The sequence below is a fragment of the Chrysemys picta genome, chromosome 1 (assembly GCF_011386835.1).
Source record: "Chrysemys picta bellii isolate R12L10 chromosome 1, ASM1138683v2, whole genome shotgun sequence".
Classification (NCBI taxonomy): Eukaryota; Metazoa; Chordata; order Testudines; family Emydidae; genus Chrysemys; species Chrysemys picta.
This window is the reverse complement of record NC_088791.1, coordinates 65,527,153-65,544,756: the sequence shown is the minus strand read 5'-3', so window position 1 is coordinate 65,544,756 and position 17,604 is coordinate 65,527,153. Positions and strand designations below refer to the sequence as shown.

The 17,604-nt window shown below is 45.3% G+C and overlaps 1 protein-coding gene across 7 annotated transcripts in view; it reads left to right on the top strand.

Moving 5' to 3' along the window:
• Positions 1-9,984: 9,984 nt before the first annotated feature.
• The window catches only part of CPSF6 (cleavage and polyadenylation specific factor 6), a 49,877-nt gene continuing 42,257 nt past the window's right edge, over positions 9,985-17,604 (top strand). For 4 of the 7 annotated variants that reach the window (XM_005280036.5, XM_005280035.4, XM_065569279.1 and 1 more), the window contains exon 1: positions 9,986-10,151. In XM_005280036.5, the coding sequence (XP_005280093.1) occupies positions 10,092-10,151 (60 nt within the window). In that variant the 5' untranslated portion in view covers positions 9,986-10,091. Of the gene's footprint in view, positions 10,152-17,604 lie in introns of all 7 variants that reach the window. The other 3 variants (XM_005280037.5, XM_065569533.1, XM_005280033.4) reach the window with 2 other exon arrangements.

The window sequence follows — 17,604 nt, the reverse complement described above, 5'->3', positions numbered from 1 at the left end:
TTGTTTAAAGATAGTTATGTTCTGTTCTCCACAAAGTCAGAAGTACGCAGTTCTGGTTTTAGGGCTTTCATTATTACTGTACATTTGTTTAATTTATGTTCTGCAATTTTCCATTACATAATGTCAAAGAAACAAAATGATAAAGCTCACCTAAATAAGGCATATATATATTTTTCAACAAAATCTATCCATTGCCCATGAAATATATTTGCTTTGTTCTGTAGGATATAAAATGGCCACCACAGTCCTGATAAAATAATTTATTCCAATGTTAAAAAAAAAAAAGGATTACAATTGTGCATATTTTTTTCTCTGTCTTTTGGCTAAAATAAAGTTAAGGTTCAGATGAATATCTGATATGTCCTCTATGTGTGACTATGTTGTACCATAATAGGGAAATAAATTTGATCTAGTAGGCCATTTCTGTCCCTTTTATTCTATATTTGCTCATTCTACTGTATCATGACTGTGTTGTATGTGGAATTAGCATGTGCTGTATATGATTATACATACATGGAACAGGCAGGTTCATGTTTACATCTCTGAATAGTTAAATTGTAGGATATTATTTTCATTCATCCAGTTGTTCTTCCAAATCTCTTCCAAGTATCCCTTGGAATTTCTGCCATTTTAGCTTTAGTCTTGGCACCCTCAGACCATACTTCAGGCCAAAGAAGGATGGACACTGTTTTCTCCAGTACCTACTATCATCTGACTAGAGTGAACAATAGAACAAGACCTAAAACTTTCAAAAGTGTCCACTAATTTGAGGTATCTGCATTTCTGGATGAGCATCTTGACCCTGATTTTCATAGCTGCAAAGCTAAAATGGCTCCCATTATCTTCATCTGATGTTGTAGATGAGTTCAACATTTCAGCAAATCAGGTCCTGGATGTCTCATGCTGGGCACCCAACATTAGTATACACTTTTGAAAATGATAGGTTAAAAACTTCGCCTATTGTTTAAAATGAGAATAATGATATTTACCTACTTTAGAAGGATGTTGTGACAATAAATTAATGTATCATTCTAAAGTATGTAATCTCAGATTAAAAGTACTATAGACGTTCAAAGTAATAATGATTACTTAATTTCATGTATTGTCCATATTGCAAAATGAACTAGGACTGAAACGGATTCAGAATTATACTTTAGTATCTACTTTCTGGTCTATCTATGTCTCAGTGTTAATTAGTCCTAAAATAACCAACTATCCTCTGGTAAGAAAGTAAAACACCTGTCTTCCAATTAATAGTTAAAAACATGAGTATAGAACATGAGTTCCGTTTGGACAAATGAAGGTGATTCTGAAGCATTCCAAGAGAATAGCCTTAAACAAAAAGAATTCATTATATAGGGCATATATCTTAATGAAAAACAACATGGAGAGAGCAAGCTCATTATATAGGTTCTAAGTTTATATACCATTTAGGCTTGGCCAAGACACCCACTTTTGCTGTCTTTAAAGAGAAACCCTCATACCATAACAAACTTAATAACTGAGGATCCAATTGTGACCCATGGTGCATGCCTAGGCAATGGACTAAGGGAGAGGGCAGTAAGATTTTTCCCTCTCATTTGGTGGGCTACCTGCATTCTGAGTCATAGTGCAGTGAGAGGTAAACATCAAAGGTGGCATGTGGACCATGAAAAATAAATGGGGCACTGGACTAGAACTCAGGAGATCTTGGTTCTATTGCTGGTTCTGCAACTGACCTACAGCATGACCTTGGGAAATCTCTGAGCCTGTTTCCTTTCCCACCTTTACTCAGTCTTGTAGATTAAAATCTCATTGTGGTAGGAACTGTACGGGACTATGTGCATATACAGTGTGTAGCACAATAATGGTTCCAGCCTATAGGTATTCCCATAATACAAATAATATTATAGAGGGAGGCAAGCGGGTGGCCATGGCAAGGAAAGGATGGAGCCTTAACTCTGTCTTCCCCACATGCCGTGAACTCAGCTGTACCAGGTAAAGGACTGCCATAGTGAATCTCCCCCGGGAGCAAAAGAGAATCAGAGATCAAATTGTGACTCTTTGAATTCCAAAGCTTATTACAAATGTTAATGTAAGAGCTTTTCCTTCCTGATCTCAGTTTTTAATTCTGCTTATCCATTGTGATGTAATTAGAGATGTGCATGACCAAAATCCCAGATATCAAAACATTTTTTATATTTGGAGTTTCAAAATTGAGATCTGAATGAGGCTCATCTGTTATAAGTGACCATATGGGGGATGGCTCAAGTTACTAGAAGTAGGAAATGACGTCTTTCACCTATACAGTGCTAGTTCCAGTTAGACTAAGGTTAATAATGACCAAAAGTTACTAATACATCTGATAAGCAAGCATCTCAACCAGGTTATGAAGAGAAAGCAGAAAGCCTTCAAGGAATGGAAGATGGGATGGATCTAGGGCCAGCCCTAGACCAAATGGCACCCCAGGTGAGGAGCGTCTTTGGCACCCTCTCCCTCCATTTGTTAAACTTTTGAATACCTTCTTTTTTGCATTTGTAGCCTATTTCATTACTTTGATGCACGATTTGCATGCATGATTTATCCATGTTATATAAGACAATACATTCGCATGCTAGGATCTGTAAATCTGTATTTATTCATGCCATATATAAGCAAATAAAAAATTATTTTCCTCTAAGCTTATAGAAACTTTTTAATTTTAAGAATAACTGAGATCTACTAACATCAAGAAATTGAACTGTGCACCAGCATTGGGTGGAGCAGTATTAAATAGTGTTACAGTAGGTGACAGCCTTAGAATTTTAACCCTGGTCCTTTAGTTCACAAGGGACTTTTCTTGCCTCTGTCCTCGCAAACTAAAGCACAGAGTCAGAGATCCAAAGACTGGCCAATTGCATTTTCAAGTGATAAAATAGCTAGAGATGTCAGTCTCTCATTGGCCATCGTAGATCGAAGATATGTTTTAATGAGTCTGAGCTTCGAAAAGCTGCGCTCACCATTCATGACTGTGACCGGCAGCAGAATCCTCAAAGCTATCCACACATTAGGAAAAGTGTTCAAGTGGAACAGAGAGGTCTACAGTCTAGATAAGGGAAATGTTATTGTGGCAAATGCAAATAGTGAGGAGGTTTTTCTGGCTGGTACAATAATGAAAATGTCACACCTTTAGCATCAGAGGATCCTGAATGGATCCACAGTGAGATAGGAGTCCATCCACTTGATAGCAAGGAGGAGCCCTGAAATCCTGCCCTACTGAGGGCTGATTCAGTTACCCTCATTGAAATCAAGTAATACCTTTAAAAATATTTGAGTAGAAGAGTGGGAAAATAAATAAGCATGAATGGGAAAGGCATTCTGTTCCCTTCAGGAGCTTTCTGGCTGACAGCTGCCATAATAGCCATTGGAAGGCCCTGAAAGGGGTCTTTGAAGAGTAAGATCTCCTTTCCTTTGGCCTGGGAGATAATAAGAGCTGGTTAATGAGGCTCTCAGAACCCCTGGTGATGTGTTGTTATATTCAAGATGAGGATTATATTCAGATTTGCTCCATTTCTAGCAAATCAATGAATCCCTGTGGATCTGTGCGAGGCAAGGAACTTTCATATAGAGGCCCCTGGCTTATACTCTGCCAGCCTTCCTGCTTCTCCAAGGAGATTTGCTACCAGGGGTTCCTCTGACTGACTGTTGCTGTACTTGAACCTCCTCAACGGGGTTGAGGGGATATTCCATAGTGGGCAGAAGAGCAACCCATGCAAGCAACAGGTTAGTTTTCAGCAGTCATTCGCTCTCACAGGGCAAACAAGTTTTGAGGAGGGAATATGCCATGTGGAACAGAACACCCGTTGCCCACCTTTTCCCTACCTTTGGAGAATCTTCTATGGGGCTGAGGAGAATTGGAGAACATGCAGGGGAGCCACTTCCCTGCACCTTCCCTGACTAGATCCACAGGTTTCAGCACCACTCCAAATATAGTGTGCACAGGGGCTCTGAATTTTTATCAGGTCAGTGAAATATGTAACTTTTAAAACTTTCCTGACTAAAAATTGATGGCATGCAATTGCTGATTAGCAACCAGGAATACCTGAGTTCTAGTCCAAAGGCAGGCCACTAACTGACTTTGTTGCCTTGCGAAAATCAGTTTATCTCTCTGGGCCTCAGTTTCCAACTCTAGAAAACATGAGCTTAATAATACTTACCTGCACCACAGCGGTGTATGAGGATTAATGCTGCACACATATTGACTAATTATCAATTTATGAAGAGCTACATGAGCTTCATATTAATTTCTTTAAAAATGGATGTACACCTCTATCCCGATATAACGCGACCTGATATAACACAAATTCGGATATAACGCAGTAAAGCAGTGCTCCGGGGGGGGGGGGGGGGGGGGGAACAGGGCTGCGCACTCTGGATCAAAGCAAGTTCGATATAACGCGGTTTCACCTATAACGCGGTAAGATTTTTTGGCTCCCGAGGACAGTGTTATATCAGGGTAGAGGTGAAGTAACAAAAGATGGTTGCAAAAAATTGGTATATTTGGTTGTACCACACACATGCTATTAATGAGGCACATGATCTCATTGGTGTGTGCTGTGGAATAAAGACATCTGTAGTAAATTATTTGAAAAAGAGGCAGCAATCTCCCTGTGGGGGTTGCAAATGCCTATAGGGCATAGTCTTATCTGGAGAAACAATGTAGGAAGATGTGCTCATGGGTCCCACACTATTAAAAAAAGGGGCATGATAAGAAACCAGTGTGGAGGAGTCTGTCACAAGGAGACATATGTTGTATGATCCTCCAGGAAAATCATGAGAACAGTAGAACTAACTTTACAAGTTTTGTGTGTGAAAGAAGCATAGCAGAAGAGGGAAAAGGCCTACTCAGTCACATCAGCGTGCAACACACATCACCAAAATAGAGGGAGCCAAGGAGAAGCTGCTGAGGAGGTCAAGTTAAGATGGTCCAGAGTTTTAGTGGTATGAGTTTTTATGTGTAGATAAGAATGGTGCTGTTGGATACAATTATGTGGCATTTTTCCACCCATACTATTTCACATTCTACATCTTTCACTAGCCAGACAATGGCTTTAAAGGCTCCTATCCCATGGCATGTTGCGGCATAAGTTTCCTTTCTTTATGCCATCAGAGTTTCTGTTGCATCTCACCTTCTCTCTAAGCCTTTTGCACTACTTTTTGTTGGAGAGGAACATATGGTCTAAATTATTATGATCCATATAAATCACAAAGACTAAAATTTCACTCAAATGGATCAACTATTTAGTTGTCCCACTTAAAGATAATAAATCACAGCAGCACCAGAAACCTTTTAAGGAATAAAAATTGTTGATTACAAAGCTATTGCTCACCTCGAGAAATCAGAAGAAATCTTCACAATGTCTACTAATGAAAACAACTTAGAATGCAGCAGGAAATAAACAGATCAACTTGCATAATATGTAGAGTCTTTCACATTAAGTAAATTTACAGTATGAACTTTCAACCTAATGTTATTTATACAAGAATAAAAACAAGTATAACACATACTATATACCTATTATATGCAGTAAGCCTAATCATTAGAACAATTTTGAAAGGTTTACAAGATTACAAAGAGAGAAATTCTCTTGAATATAAAAACACAGCATGATGGGTTCTGAGAGCCTTATTAAGCCATTTTTGTTATGTCACAGGCCAAAGGAATTGAGATCCATTTCCCTGACTCTTCAAAGACCCCCTTCAGGGCTCTCCAGTTGCTACTGTGGCAGCTGTCAATCAGAAGGGCACAGATCCTCAAAAGCAGGGCTGCCCAGAGCGGGGGGCAAGTGGGGCAATTTGCCCCAGGCCCTGGGCCCCGCAGGGGCCCCGTGAGCCCTGGTCTGGCAGCGGTCTGGGTCTTTGGCGGCATTTTGGCGGCGGGTCCTTCAGTGCTGCTGAAGATGCGGAGTGACTGAAGGGCCTCCCTGCCGCTGAAATGCCGCTGAAGACCCGGACCGCCGCTGGGTGAGTACAAGCGCCGCAGCTCCCCCGCTTTGCCCCAGGCCCCCTGAATCCTCTGGGTGGCCCTGCTCAAAAGTATTTAGGTGCCTATCTGTCTCCTTAGGAGCCTAAGCCCACTGTTTAGGCACCACTAACATTTTCAAAACCACCACTCAGCTGCCGCCTAACCCCATAGGTGCCTCAGTCTCCTAGGAGCCTAAGTTTCTGCCAGTCGGCATTTGCTGTCACCTAAGTCCTGACACCATCCCACAGTAATGAACAGCTCCAACCATTAGCTCATGCTAAAGCCCAGGAGGTCCCTAAGCGGGATTCTCAAACTAGCCAGAGGATTGTCTATTTTGCCAGTGGGACCTGATCCCATAGGCATGCTCTGACCAAGCCTAAGACCTGATGCCTGTCAAAATCCTGCAGCAGGAGGAATGTAGGCCACCATTACATGGGGGGATAGCACAGCACTTGCACAAAAGGCTGAGCTGGGAGCACAGGAAAACATAGGACAAGCATGAGAGAAGTACTGAGCAGGAGACTAAGAAAGAGATGGTTTTGATTACTAGGGCAAGGGCCAGCCTGACTTGGAGAGGGTTTGCAGGAGAGGGTTTGCAGCTGAGGATCCTGAGTGGACGGAGGTGCCTATTTTTGGCCTATCAGCCAAGTGCACCAGGCAAGCTGCCTAGGAGTCTATACCCTCTCCTCTTTCTCCTCAGAATTTCACGTGGGCTCGTTTGGCTGCTCCCCATTCAGCTTGCTGGCTTCTGAGGATCTCTTTCCTAGGCACCTAACTCTCCCCATTCCTTGTATGGGGAGCCTGGGTGCCCAGCTTGGGGCTGAAGATTCCACTAGGTGGCGGGCCTCCTTGGTGTTGGGTGTTACAATGCTGAGTGGAACAACACCTAAATACATTTGAGGCTCTGGGCCAGGTTCCTGAGGAGAGCAGAATGCCTTTCCCAGTCACATTTATTTCCCTGCTCTTCAAGTCAAATACCATTAAAATTGATACTGTACATAAAATTCTTAAAATGCCAAAATGTATCTAAAATGCTTCACTAAACATAATCACAGCATCTGTGAAGAATTCTTGTCAATTCATTAGTGCAGCAAATGGTATATTTTCTCTACCTCTTCAGTCTCTCCAATTTGGCCAGATGGGCAAAAGTGTTAAAAAGAGTTGAAGTGCTGCACCTATTTCTTTATATGAAATATCAGGTATTAGACCAGCTCATGATCAAACAAAAAGAAATTACTTCAGTGCATTTGAATCTTAATACCTCAAAGGCTTCTTAAAACATAATGTGGCAAATCCTTCACTTTGCCCCTGCTACTTGGTCATCACATATTTTAAGATGAGAATATGTCACTGCGACACTGCTGAGTAATTTTATTCCAATATGGCTCATGCAACTGCAGATCTCAATTTGTCATTTTTATCTATGGTCATATATAATGCTGCTAGCCTCTAAATTTACTCAACAGCTCACTGGACATGTTTTTAGGTCTCTAATTGTCTTTATCTATCTGCAGAGGCGTCGACTTTGTCCTTTCCCCAGAGGGTTCTTGACCCCCTGCTCTGCCCTTCAGACCCCGCCCCCACCCCTGCTCCTTCCCACCCTGCATCTTCCAGCCCCGCCCCTGCCTCTCCCCCCCCATTCTGTCCCTCCCCCGAGCACGCCCTGCCCTCTCTCCTCCCCTTCACCCCAGCACCTCCTGCACGACACTAAACAGCTGATCCGCGGTGGGTGGGAGGCGCTGGGAGGGAGAAGGAGGTGCTGATCGGCAGGGCCCGCCGGTGGGCAGGAGGTGCTGGGGGGAAGGGGGAGAAGCTGATGGGGGGCTGCCGGTGGGTGCTGAACACCCACCATTTTTTTCCTGTGGGTGCTCCAGACCCAGAGCACCTACGGAGTTGGCACTTATGTCTATCTGCAAAGCCATATCATAATCTGTCAATTTTTTTTCCAGGTGAGGTTCTGAGCTCTTAGAGGGGGTAGTGCTTCTGGAAGTTCCTATAAACAGGAAACTCTGGTATAGTTTAGATGGACTTGAAATATTTTAGCTGTTCCACTTAATATAAAAATTCCACAAGCCGGATAGTAGTCTAGAAATGAGGCTCTAGCAGCTGAACTCTAATGCAAGTAATGATCCAAAGATAGCTATTGACACTGCAACCATTTCCTTGAATCAATTTGATAGTAATACATATCCTCTTGCTGTATAGATCTTTGCAACAATGGCTTTAAAAATTTGTAGTGCAGCTTGAGGAACATCAACAATGAGTTTTTAAGTGAAACTCTCAGCTTTTTTTTTTTTTTTTAAAGTTTTTCATTCTCATGGTTGCAGAGAAAGTCTTGAAAATGTGAATTTAGTATTGTCAGTCACAAACATCCAAGAATCATGAGTCTGGGCCCCCAAATTATGAAATTGTCTTAAAAATCATGTGATTTTTTAAAATGTAATAATAAATTTTAAATAAATAAATAATTTTTTGTGTGTTTTTTATTTGCCTTTTGTTTTATGAGCCTTTATTGTTCACTTGTCACACTTCCATGCTTTTCTTTGTAATCACGAGGGCTAGAAACTTACTTTTTTAATGAAAGTAGAGAGTCTTGCATAATCACACTTGTCTCCAGGACCACTGGGCTTAAATTAAGCAAGACTTATAAAACTACGAGAGCTGGCAATACTGGGAATCCTAATGCCTCAAAAACCAGAAGACAGAAAGAATACAAAGGCCCAGATCCTCTAAGGTATTTAAGCACCTAATTCCTTCTGAAATCATTGGATTTAGGCAGCTAAATGCCTGTGAGGATCTGGGCCAAAATGTATTATTTTTTAAATCTTATGTTATTTAAAACAAACTCACGATTTTTTTTATGACATATGATATGTTAGAATGGGAAAAGGTACTGAGAAGGGCAGCAAAAATGATGAGGGATATGGAACAGCTTCCATACAAGGAGACATTAAAAAGATTGGGATTATTTAGCTTAGAAAAGAAACCACTAAGAGGGGATGGTATGGAGAATAGTGAATTGTTATTTAGCCCTTCACATAAGAACATGGGGTCACCCTATGAAATTAATAAGCATCAGATTTAAAACAAACATAAGGAAGTACTTCATACTATGTGGAACATGGAACTCTTTGCTGGGGACCTTGTGAAGGCCAAAAATATAACTGGGTTAAAAAAAGAATTAGTTAAATTTATAGAGGATAGGTCCATCAATGGCTTAGCCAAGATAGTCAGGGAGGCAAACCCCATGCTCCAGGTGTCCCTGAATTTCAAACTGTCAGATGCTGGAACTGAATGACCGTTGATGGGATGCATCACTCAAAATTGCCCTGTTCTTTACATTCCTTTGAAGCACCCGGACCATTGGTCTGATGCATAATAGCCATGCTTATAATTTTAGAATGCCTGATCATGGGCAATTTCATTCCGCCATATGGAGGTTCTTGTACCAGGCCTCATCACTGTAGGATCTGAGCACCATCCAGATATGATGAGACTAATGGCTATCGCATTTGGTTCATTTGCTCTCTCATCCCCTGGCATACTCCTCTCCCCGCTCGTGACTGTAGGCACCCTTATTGCAACTGAATCCACACGTGCCCACCCTAATGCCCAGGGCTCCTTGCAGACACTGGGTCCTGCTGCCTGTGCCCAACCAGTTACACGACTAGGACTTTAGATTCAAAGCCCTCTGGGGCAGGATCTGTCCCTGACTTGGAGTCTGGGCAGCCCTCCACCACCCCAGTGGGGCGCCAGGCTAGGGCTTGCGAGCACCGCAGAATTCTGATTCTAATGGTGGGTCACCAATCCCACCCCTCCAAGAGTGGGGGAGCCTGGTCAGAGAGCAAACCTCGAACCCGCGTGGGGTGACACGCTCCCTGAGGGGGCGCTGAGAGAAACTCCCCAGCAGGCCTATGTGACACCCCCTCCCCTCGCCTGGCGCGGGTTCAGGCGCGACCTCTGAGGGCAGCAGTGGTAGCTGCTGCAATAACCGGAAGTTCCCCTTCTCCTTCCGGAAGTGATGTTAGCTCCCCCTCACCAGCGGCGGCGGCTCTAGACCCGGGCGCGGCGGGTGACGGAGGCGGCGGCCCGAGGAGCGGGCGGGATCATGGCGGACGGCGTGGACCACATAGACATCTACGCCGATGTGGGCGAGGAGTTCAACCAGGTACGCGCGGGCGGCACCGGTCCCTGCGCCTCCCGCAGAGCCGCGCGGCGGGGAGGAGGCGGCGCCGCCGCCGCCATTGTTGGTGTAGGCGCCCGGCCGTGGGTTTCCCGCGGAACGCTAGGCCGCTAGCGCAGGCCGCATGCGCGGGGCCCGGCAGAGGGGAAGATTGGTGGTCGCGCCGCTAATTCCGAAGGGGGTAACGGGCCTCAGCCCGGAGAGCGAGAGCGGCCTGCACCGGGCGTTTGCCACCGCAGCCAGCCGGCCCGCTGCCTCATGGCGCCGCCCCCCTTCGCCTTGTAGGTGCGTGCGCGGGGGAGAGACTGTAACGTAGCCAGCAACAACCCCCATCTTCACATCCCCCTCCCCGAGAGACCGTAACGCACCCAGCAACAACCCCCCCATCCCCCCACCCCGAGAGACCGTAACGCACCCAGCAACAACCCCCCCATCTTCACATCCCCCTCCCCGAGAGACCGTAACGCAGCCAGCAACAACTCCCCCATCCCCCCACCCCGAGAGACCGTAATGCAGCCAACAACAACCCCCCCATCTTCACATCCCCCTCCCCGAGCGACCGTAACGCACCCAGCAACAACCCCCCATCTCTCCACCCCGAGAGACCGTAATGCAGCCAACAACAACCCCCCCATTTTCACATCCCCCTCCCCGAGAGACCGTAACGCACCCAGCAACAACTCCCCACCCCGAGAGACCGTAACGCACCCAGCAACAACCCCCCATCTCCCCACCCCGAGAGACCGTAACGCACCCAGCAACAACCCCCCATCTCCCCACCCCGAGAGACCGCAACGCACCCAGCAACAACTCCCCCATCCTCCCACCCCGAGAGACCGTAACACACCCAGCAACAACCCCCCATCTTCACATCCCCCTCCCCGAGAGACCGTAACGCACCCAGCAACAACCCCCCATCTCCCCACCCCGAGAGACCGTAACGCACCCAGCAACAACTCCCCCATCCCCCCACCCCGAGAGACCGTAATGCAGCCAGCAACAACCCCCCCATCTTCACATTCCCCTCCCCGAGAGACCGTAACGCAGCCAGCAACAACCCCCCATCTCCCCACCCCGAGAGACCGTAACGCACCCAGCAACAACTCCCCCATCCTCCCACCCCGAGAGACCGTAACGCAGCCAGCAACAACCCCCCCCATCTTCACATCCCCCTCCCCGAGAGACCGTAACGCACCCAGCAACAACCCCCCCATCCTCCCACCCCGAGAGACCGTAGCGCAGCCAGCAACAACCCCCCCATCTTCACATCCACCTCCCCGAGAGACCGTAACGCACCCAGCAACAACCCCCCCATCTCCCCACCCCGAGAGACCGTAACGCACCCAGCAACAACCCCCCCATCTCCCCACCCCGAGAGACCGTAACGCACCCAGCAACAACCCCCATCTCCCCACCCCGAGAGACCGTAACGCACCCAGCAACAACCCCCCATCTCCCCACCCCGAGAGACCGTAACGCACCCAGCAACAACCCCCCCCATCTCCCCACCCCGAGAGACCGTAATGCACCCAGCAACAACCCCCCATCTCCTCACCCCCAGAGACCGTAACGCACCCACCAACACCCCCCCAATCTCCTCACCCCCAGAGACCGTAATGCACCCAGCAACAATCCCCCATCTCCTCACCCCCAGAGACCGTAATGCACCCAGCAACAACCCCCCCATCTCCTCACCCCCGAGAGACCGTAACACACCCAGCAACACCTCCCTCATCTCCATATCTGCCTCCCAAGAAACTGTATTATACAACCAGCAACATGCCGCCATCTCTGTATCCCCCGAAAGACTGTATTATACACCCAATAATAACCCCCCCATCTCTACATCCCTTGAGAGACTGTAGCGCACATTCAGCAACTGCTCAATATCCCTAAAGAGAGACTGTATTATACACCCAGCAACAAATGCCCTGCCCCCCATCTCTGTATCTCCCGAGACACTAACCCACACAGCAACTGGGGTGGTGGGGCTTGGGCTTTGGCCCCCCTGCCTGGAACGGTGGGGCTCAGCGGGCTCAGGCTTCAGGACTCCCCCCCACCCCCTGCAGGTTGTGTAGAATTTTTTGTCTTCAGAAGGGGGTCATGGTGCAATGAAGTTTGAGAACCCCTGCTCTAGAGCAATACCTAACTCCTTTATCCCCATGGAATGAGAGCAGCTGTAACACAGACACAGAGCATTGTCCCCTCTTGTCCCCATAGAGAGAGGTTGTAACACACACACAGCAAGGCCTCCTGTAGCCACAGAGAGAAAGATTGCAACTGTAGCACACACACAGAGCAGTGGCCTCCAGATATCCCCAGAAAGAGTAGCTTTAACACAGATATAACAGATAGAGAGTAATGCCCCCATATTCCTGTAGAGCAGGGGTTCCCAAACTTGCTTTGCGGCTTCCCGCAGCTCCCATTGGCCGGGAATGGTGAACCACGGCCACTGGGAGCTGCGAGCGGCCATACCTGCGGACGCTCAGGTAAACAGCGTCTTGCGGCCCGCCAGGCGCTTACCCTGAACAAGCTGTGAACTAATTTTGGAACCCCTGCTATAGAGTGATTGTAACACACAGAGCAACAGCCCTCTGGGTTATTGACAGATACATATAGCAACAGTCCCTGTAGAGAGAGCAACTGTAACATACAGAGCAATATCCCCCATCTCAATAGAAAGAGGGGCTGTAACAGACAGCAAAACTCCCACCAACTCAACCTGAGAGACTGTAATATACACATAGCAACAACTCCCATCTCCATATCCCCAGAGAGAATGAGAGAGAGAGAGACACACACACACAACACATCCCCAGAGAAACTGTAACACACAGCAAAATCTCTCCCATTTCCATATTGGAAATCCACTTATCCCTTGAAGGTCTGTAAAACACATGATTCCCACCAGCTCCAAAGAGGGGGTAGAGATACTGTAACATATGCATGAAAATCCTTAGTCTACAGATGGATAAAGAAACCATAAAACAAGCATGATTTCTTGCCTTATCCAAGGTCTCCTAGTAGGAGAGACTAAAATGTGGCAAATTTATCAGCCAGAGGGAAGGAAACTGTAAAATATGCACTACATTTTCTTGCACAATGCAGAAATTAATAAATAAATATTAGGAGAGAGACTTGGACTAAGCAAAACTTGTCCAGTGAGTCTCCGGAATGTGAGAGTTGGCCCAGTCCTGAGACACTTGGGGTATATAGATTAACAACCCTTTTTGCCTCCTAATGATAGAGCTTTGTGGAAACACATCTACTTTTTTCCTTGTATTACAGCCAGTTGATTTTCAGCTGTTTACTCTTATAGTTCTTGCTTTTTCTCCTTTTTCATTCATCTCAAAAAGTCTACTTGCCCTTACCAAAATTCATGTCATGTTCTTATCAGGTTTGCTGTAATCTAGTTACCAGCTGTATTTACGTCAAATGGGCTCTGGCATTACCCTAGGTCATCATACCCCAGATTGCATTGTTTCTGCCCCAGAGCATGAGAAATTAAATAAAGTGGCCACCCTCCTGCAGACACTTCCAGACCTGCAGAGCTACTAATGCTCTGCAGTTGGCACTTGAGCACATCTTTTAGCAGGGGGAGGTTGATGTGTGTCAGAGAGGGAAATAGAGAAAATGGGGGATGATGGGGCAAGAGAGAAATAGATGATTGTATTGGGGAAAAGTTGTTTTATTTGGGTGGTGGATAGAAAAGGAACAGAAGAGTGATTATCACATGTTTAAATAAACATTTAGACATTTGCAATTTCTTTTGTTCCCCCAAACAAAATAAACTATAACAGCAAAAGGACTTTTTTGTTGGTGTATCTGCATCTACAGTAGGCTTTTTGCCAGCATAGGTTGGTTGAAATGTGGGACTCCTCCTCTCTTTACTCCCTCCCCCCCACCCCCAATGTAGCTATGCTAACAAAAGTAGGTAGACTAGGCATTAGTTTTGACTGTCATCTTTCTTTTTCTGGCAGATTTTTTTCTTCCTTGCTGTAAAATGCTATTTTCCCAGTGGTTTTACCTCTGGTGATGGTGTTTCAAAACCTCTCTAGAAAAGCACTTGAAGTTTGTGACATTGTATGTAACATTTCAGTGAAGAACTCCATGGAAAGCAGTCATGAAACTTACCGAGCAGTTTCCACTGTGTGCTTCTGATCCCAATAAAGTGGCAAATGTCTAGAATGCTGTTCGATTTTATTCTGTGTTTTCTGGATAGTACATATCCTCCCTTACATTAGGAAAAGGTTACATACATAATTGCATACTACCTTTCTTTCTTAGCATCTAATTGAGTCAACAGGACTCAGGACTGGACTCCTTGTGGGGGTATTCAGATGGGAGGTCTTTATTCTTACTGTTTGTTTTATTATGGTACTTGAACTGACAGCATCAAAACTACAGTAGCACCATAGTGTATATATAGAATTGAAGCAGCCTAGGGTGGAAGAGGAGACCTGACAACCAGCATATGGGGGGGGGGGGGGAGGGGGAAGCGGTATGGAATCCTGAAGCCGAGGACAAGGGAAAGTGATGTGGCTCACCATAACTGAAGTCTTATGTCACTGATACAAATGAGAGGTATGTAATGAAATAACTTGGGTATAAGTAGAGTTGCCCTTTACTTAATGGATTCACAAGCCCTTTCAGGATTTCTCAGTCCCCATCCTAAACTAGTGGCTCCTGTAGCATTGGGGTGATCTAAACCAACAGCAGCAGCATAACACTTTATACAATAGCAAGCTGTTCCCTTTGCAGTTGGCTCCTGTGTAAAATGCTTGCTACAGAGGAGAACTGACTAATGCTAACCACTTTGAAGCTGCAACAGATTTTCCAGTCATCACCCTGATCGTGCCACTTGTATGGTTTTTGGGTCAGAGACCATCTCATATAAATTTCTATAGCACCTAGCACAACGAGGCCACAGTCCCAATTAGGACAACCCAGGCACTACTGTAGTAGAAGTAAGAATGATAATCAGAAGCACTTCACATCTGGAAGAACTGAAATGGAAAAGTGAATAAGATGGTGCTCAGTATTTTCCTTGGCACCTTTCCATTTAAAAATATTACTGTTCAACTGCCACTACCTACCTTATAAGAAAGGCAGTCTGAAAGGTAAAAAAATAAGCAAAGTCTGAGGAAGTAAAATCAGCATTGTGACAAGGTCAAAAAATGCAAACAAGAATGAATTAAAAGTTGTAATGAGATGAACAACACCCCAAAAATGGAGATTAGAGAAAAATTACACAAAGATGACAATTCAAAGGCCTAGTATTCTGGAGTGTGTTTATGCTAAGTAGTCAATATAAGACAAAATGACTAAACATTGTTGGGGAGAACCTCTTTATTATCTCAATTTCATTTGCTTACCAGATCTTTATCCTTAACAAGATTATCAGTTGGCTAAGGGAGTTGCGTGTCTGGGACCATCTTTGGCAGGTGCGAGTTAACAACCTGAACCCCACTACATCTCTGGAATTTACTGTAGGCCCATAAGCAATTGCGCAGCAATGGTTTGTGTGCATTTTTGGAGCGAAGAGAAAACAAACAACCTGGGCCATGTGGCAGCTTGCCAGAAGCCTGAGAGACAGCTCTAATTAGTCACAGCAGAAATTTCCAGGATTACTACCACATTAAAAGAAATCTCAGACTTAACAGAGATGGTTGTTTTGTTTTTTAATACTTTGCTTTTCATTTGGCAGATTTGTTTGTAGCTAGTGTCTATTAGAGCACTGTTGACTCAATTAGCCCCAGCCACGTTTGAATGAATGGCTTTGCGACCTATTGCACAAGGTGCAACATCACTCAAATTTGGCCCTACTGCTTCTCCGTCATGATGAGCACATGCGGGTGTTTGTAGAGGTGTCCACAAAGTAGCGTGTGGTGGGGTTAGAGGGTAAAGGTGCCATCAAGACAGAGTTGTTAGTAGTGTCCTTTACTCTCCAACATAGGTTGGATACCCCCTTCCTCCCCAAGCCTTCAGTCCAGGGTGTGTGTGGGGCCTGAGCCTCTGTGCCCTGAGTTGGCCCCAAATTGGAGACCCTTAGAAGCCCTGTGAAGGGGCTGGCACTGCTGGGGCTCCCCTGTCCTGCCATCGAGCTCTTTGGGAGGCATAAGTCCCAGCTCCCACCTAGCCCCACTTACTGGGGCCTCCCCAAACTGGTTCCCTAGCACAGTTGTGCTGCTGAAGAAGGCAAAGTCTTTGTTGTTGTCTTCCTCGTACACCACCATAGCCCCATCTCATGCACTACGTTGCATCGCTACTCACCCAAGTTTTTCTTGGTTGTCAACCAAGGTCACAATACTAGTCACTCAAATTTGCCCTGGCTGCCCCTCCACCATGATGGAGGAGGGGCACTAAAAGTTGCACTGAGTATTAAAAGTTACAGTTTCTGCAACACAGTCACAGCCCACAATTTTCTTAGTGTCTTACTTATAGTCAGCCTTGTCTGACCTTCCGCTTTCCTGTAAGCCTGTGGTTCGCTACCTTCTCTTGATGTTAAAACTGGCCATGGAGAGAGACCTGCACTGTTAGTGAGAACTGTGATAATGTTCTTTCCTGCAAAATTCAGATATATTTTGGGGAGTGAAGGGGACTTCTTTTGTGTGTACATGTGCTTTCTTTTTTCAGTTTTGTGTATACAGTAGAACCTCAGAATTATGAACACCAGAGTTATGAACTGCCTTGTCAACCATACACCTCATTTGGACCTGGAAGTGTGCAATCAGGCAGCAGCTGGAGGAGGCAAATACAGTACTGTGTTAAACGTAAACTACTGAAAAAAGGGGAAGTTTAAAAAAAGATTTATACTTGTTTAATTTAAATTGTCGATTAAAAGCAGCATTTTTCTTCTGCAGAGTAAAGTTTCAAAGCTATATTAAGTCAGTGTTCAGGTGTGAACTTTTTGAAAGAACAGCCATAACATTTTGTTCAGAGTTATGAACGTTTGAGTTACGAACAACCTCCATTTCTGAGGTGTCTGAGGTTCTACTGTACATGGACAATGCTGCTATCATCATAACCTTTCTAGTAAAATCTCCTCTAATAAGCTTTGGGTAGCCTTACTAGAATGCCATCACTTTGCCTTCAGGGTGCTCAGTTCAGACTCTTTTTCCTGGTAGCAAGTATGCACTCATTGGAAAACAAGTATGCTTTTTATACTTTCTGACATTCTTTACTGAATGTCTTCACCTTGTTTCTGCCCCTATGATTCCCTTTTCAGAGTTCTTTTACACCCTAAAATCTGTCTTGAAGAGTTTTCTGTGGTGCTGTGTGTTGGGCTATATGGGAGGGAGAGTACAGTACCTATAAAACAAGGGAAAACTGTGGTTGAGAGAGACGTAACCCATTGGGCACTAAACATCTAATCAGAGTTGCGTATTTACTAAATAAATGTTTTACGATGCCAACTAATGGTAAACTGCTGTTGGTG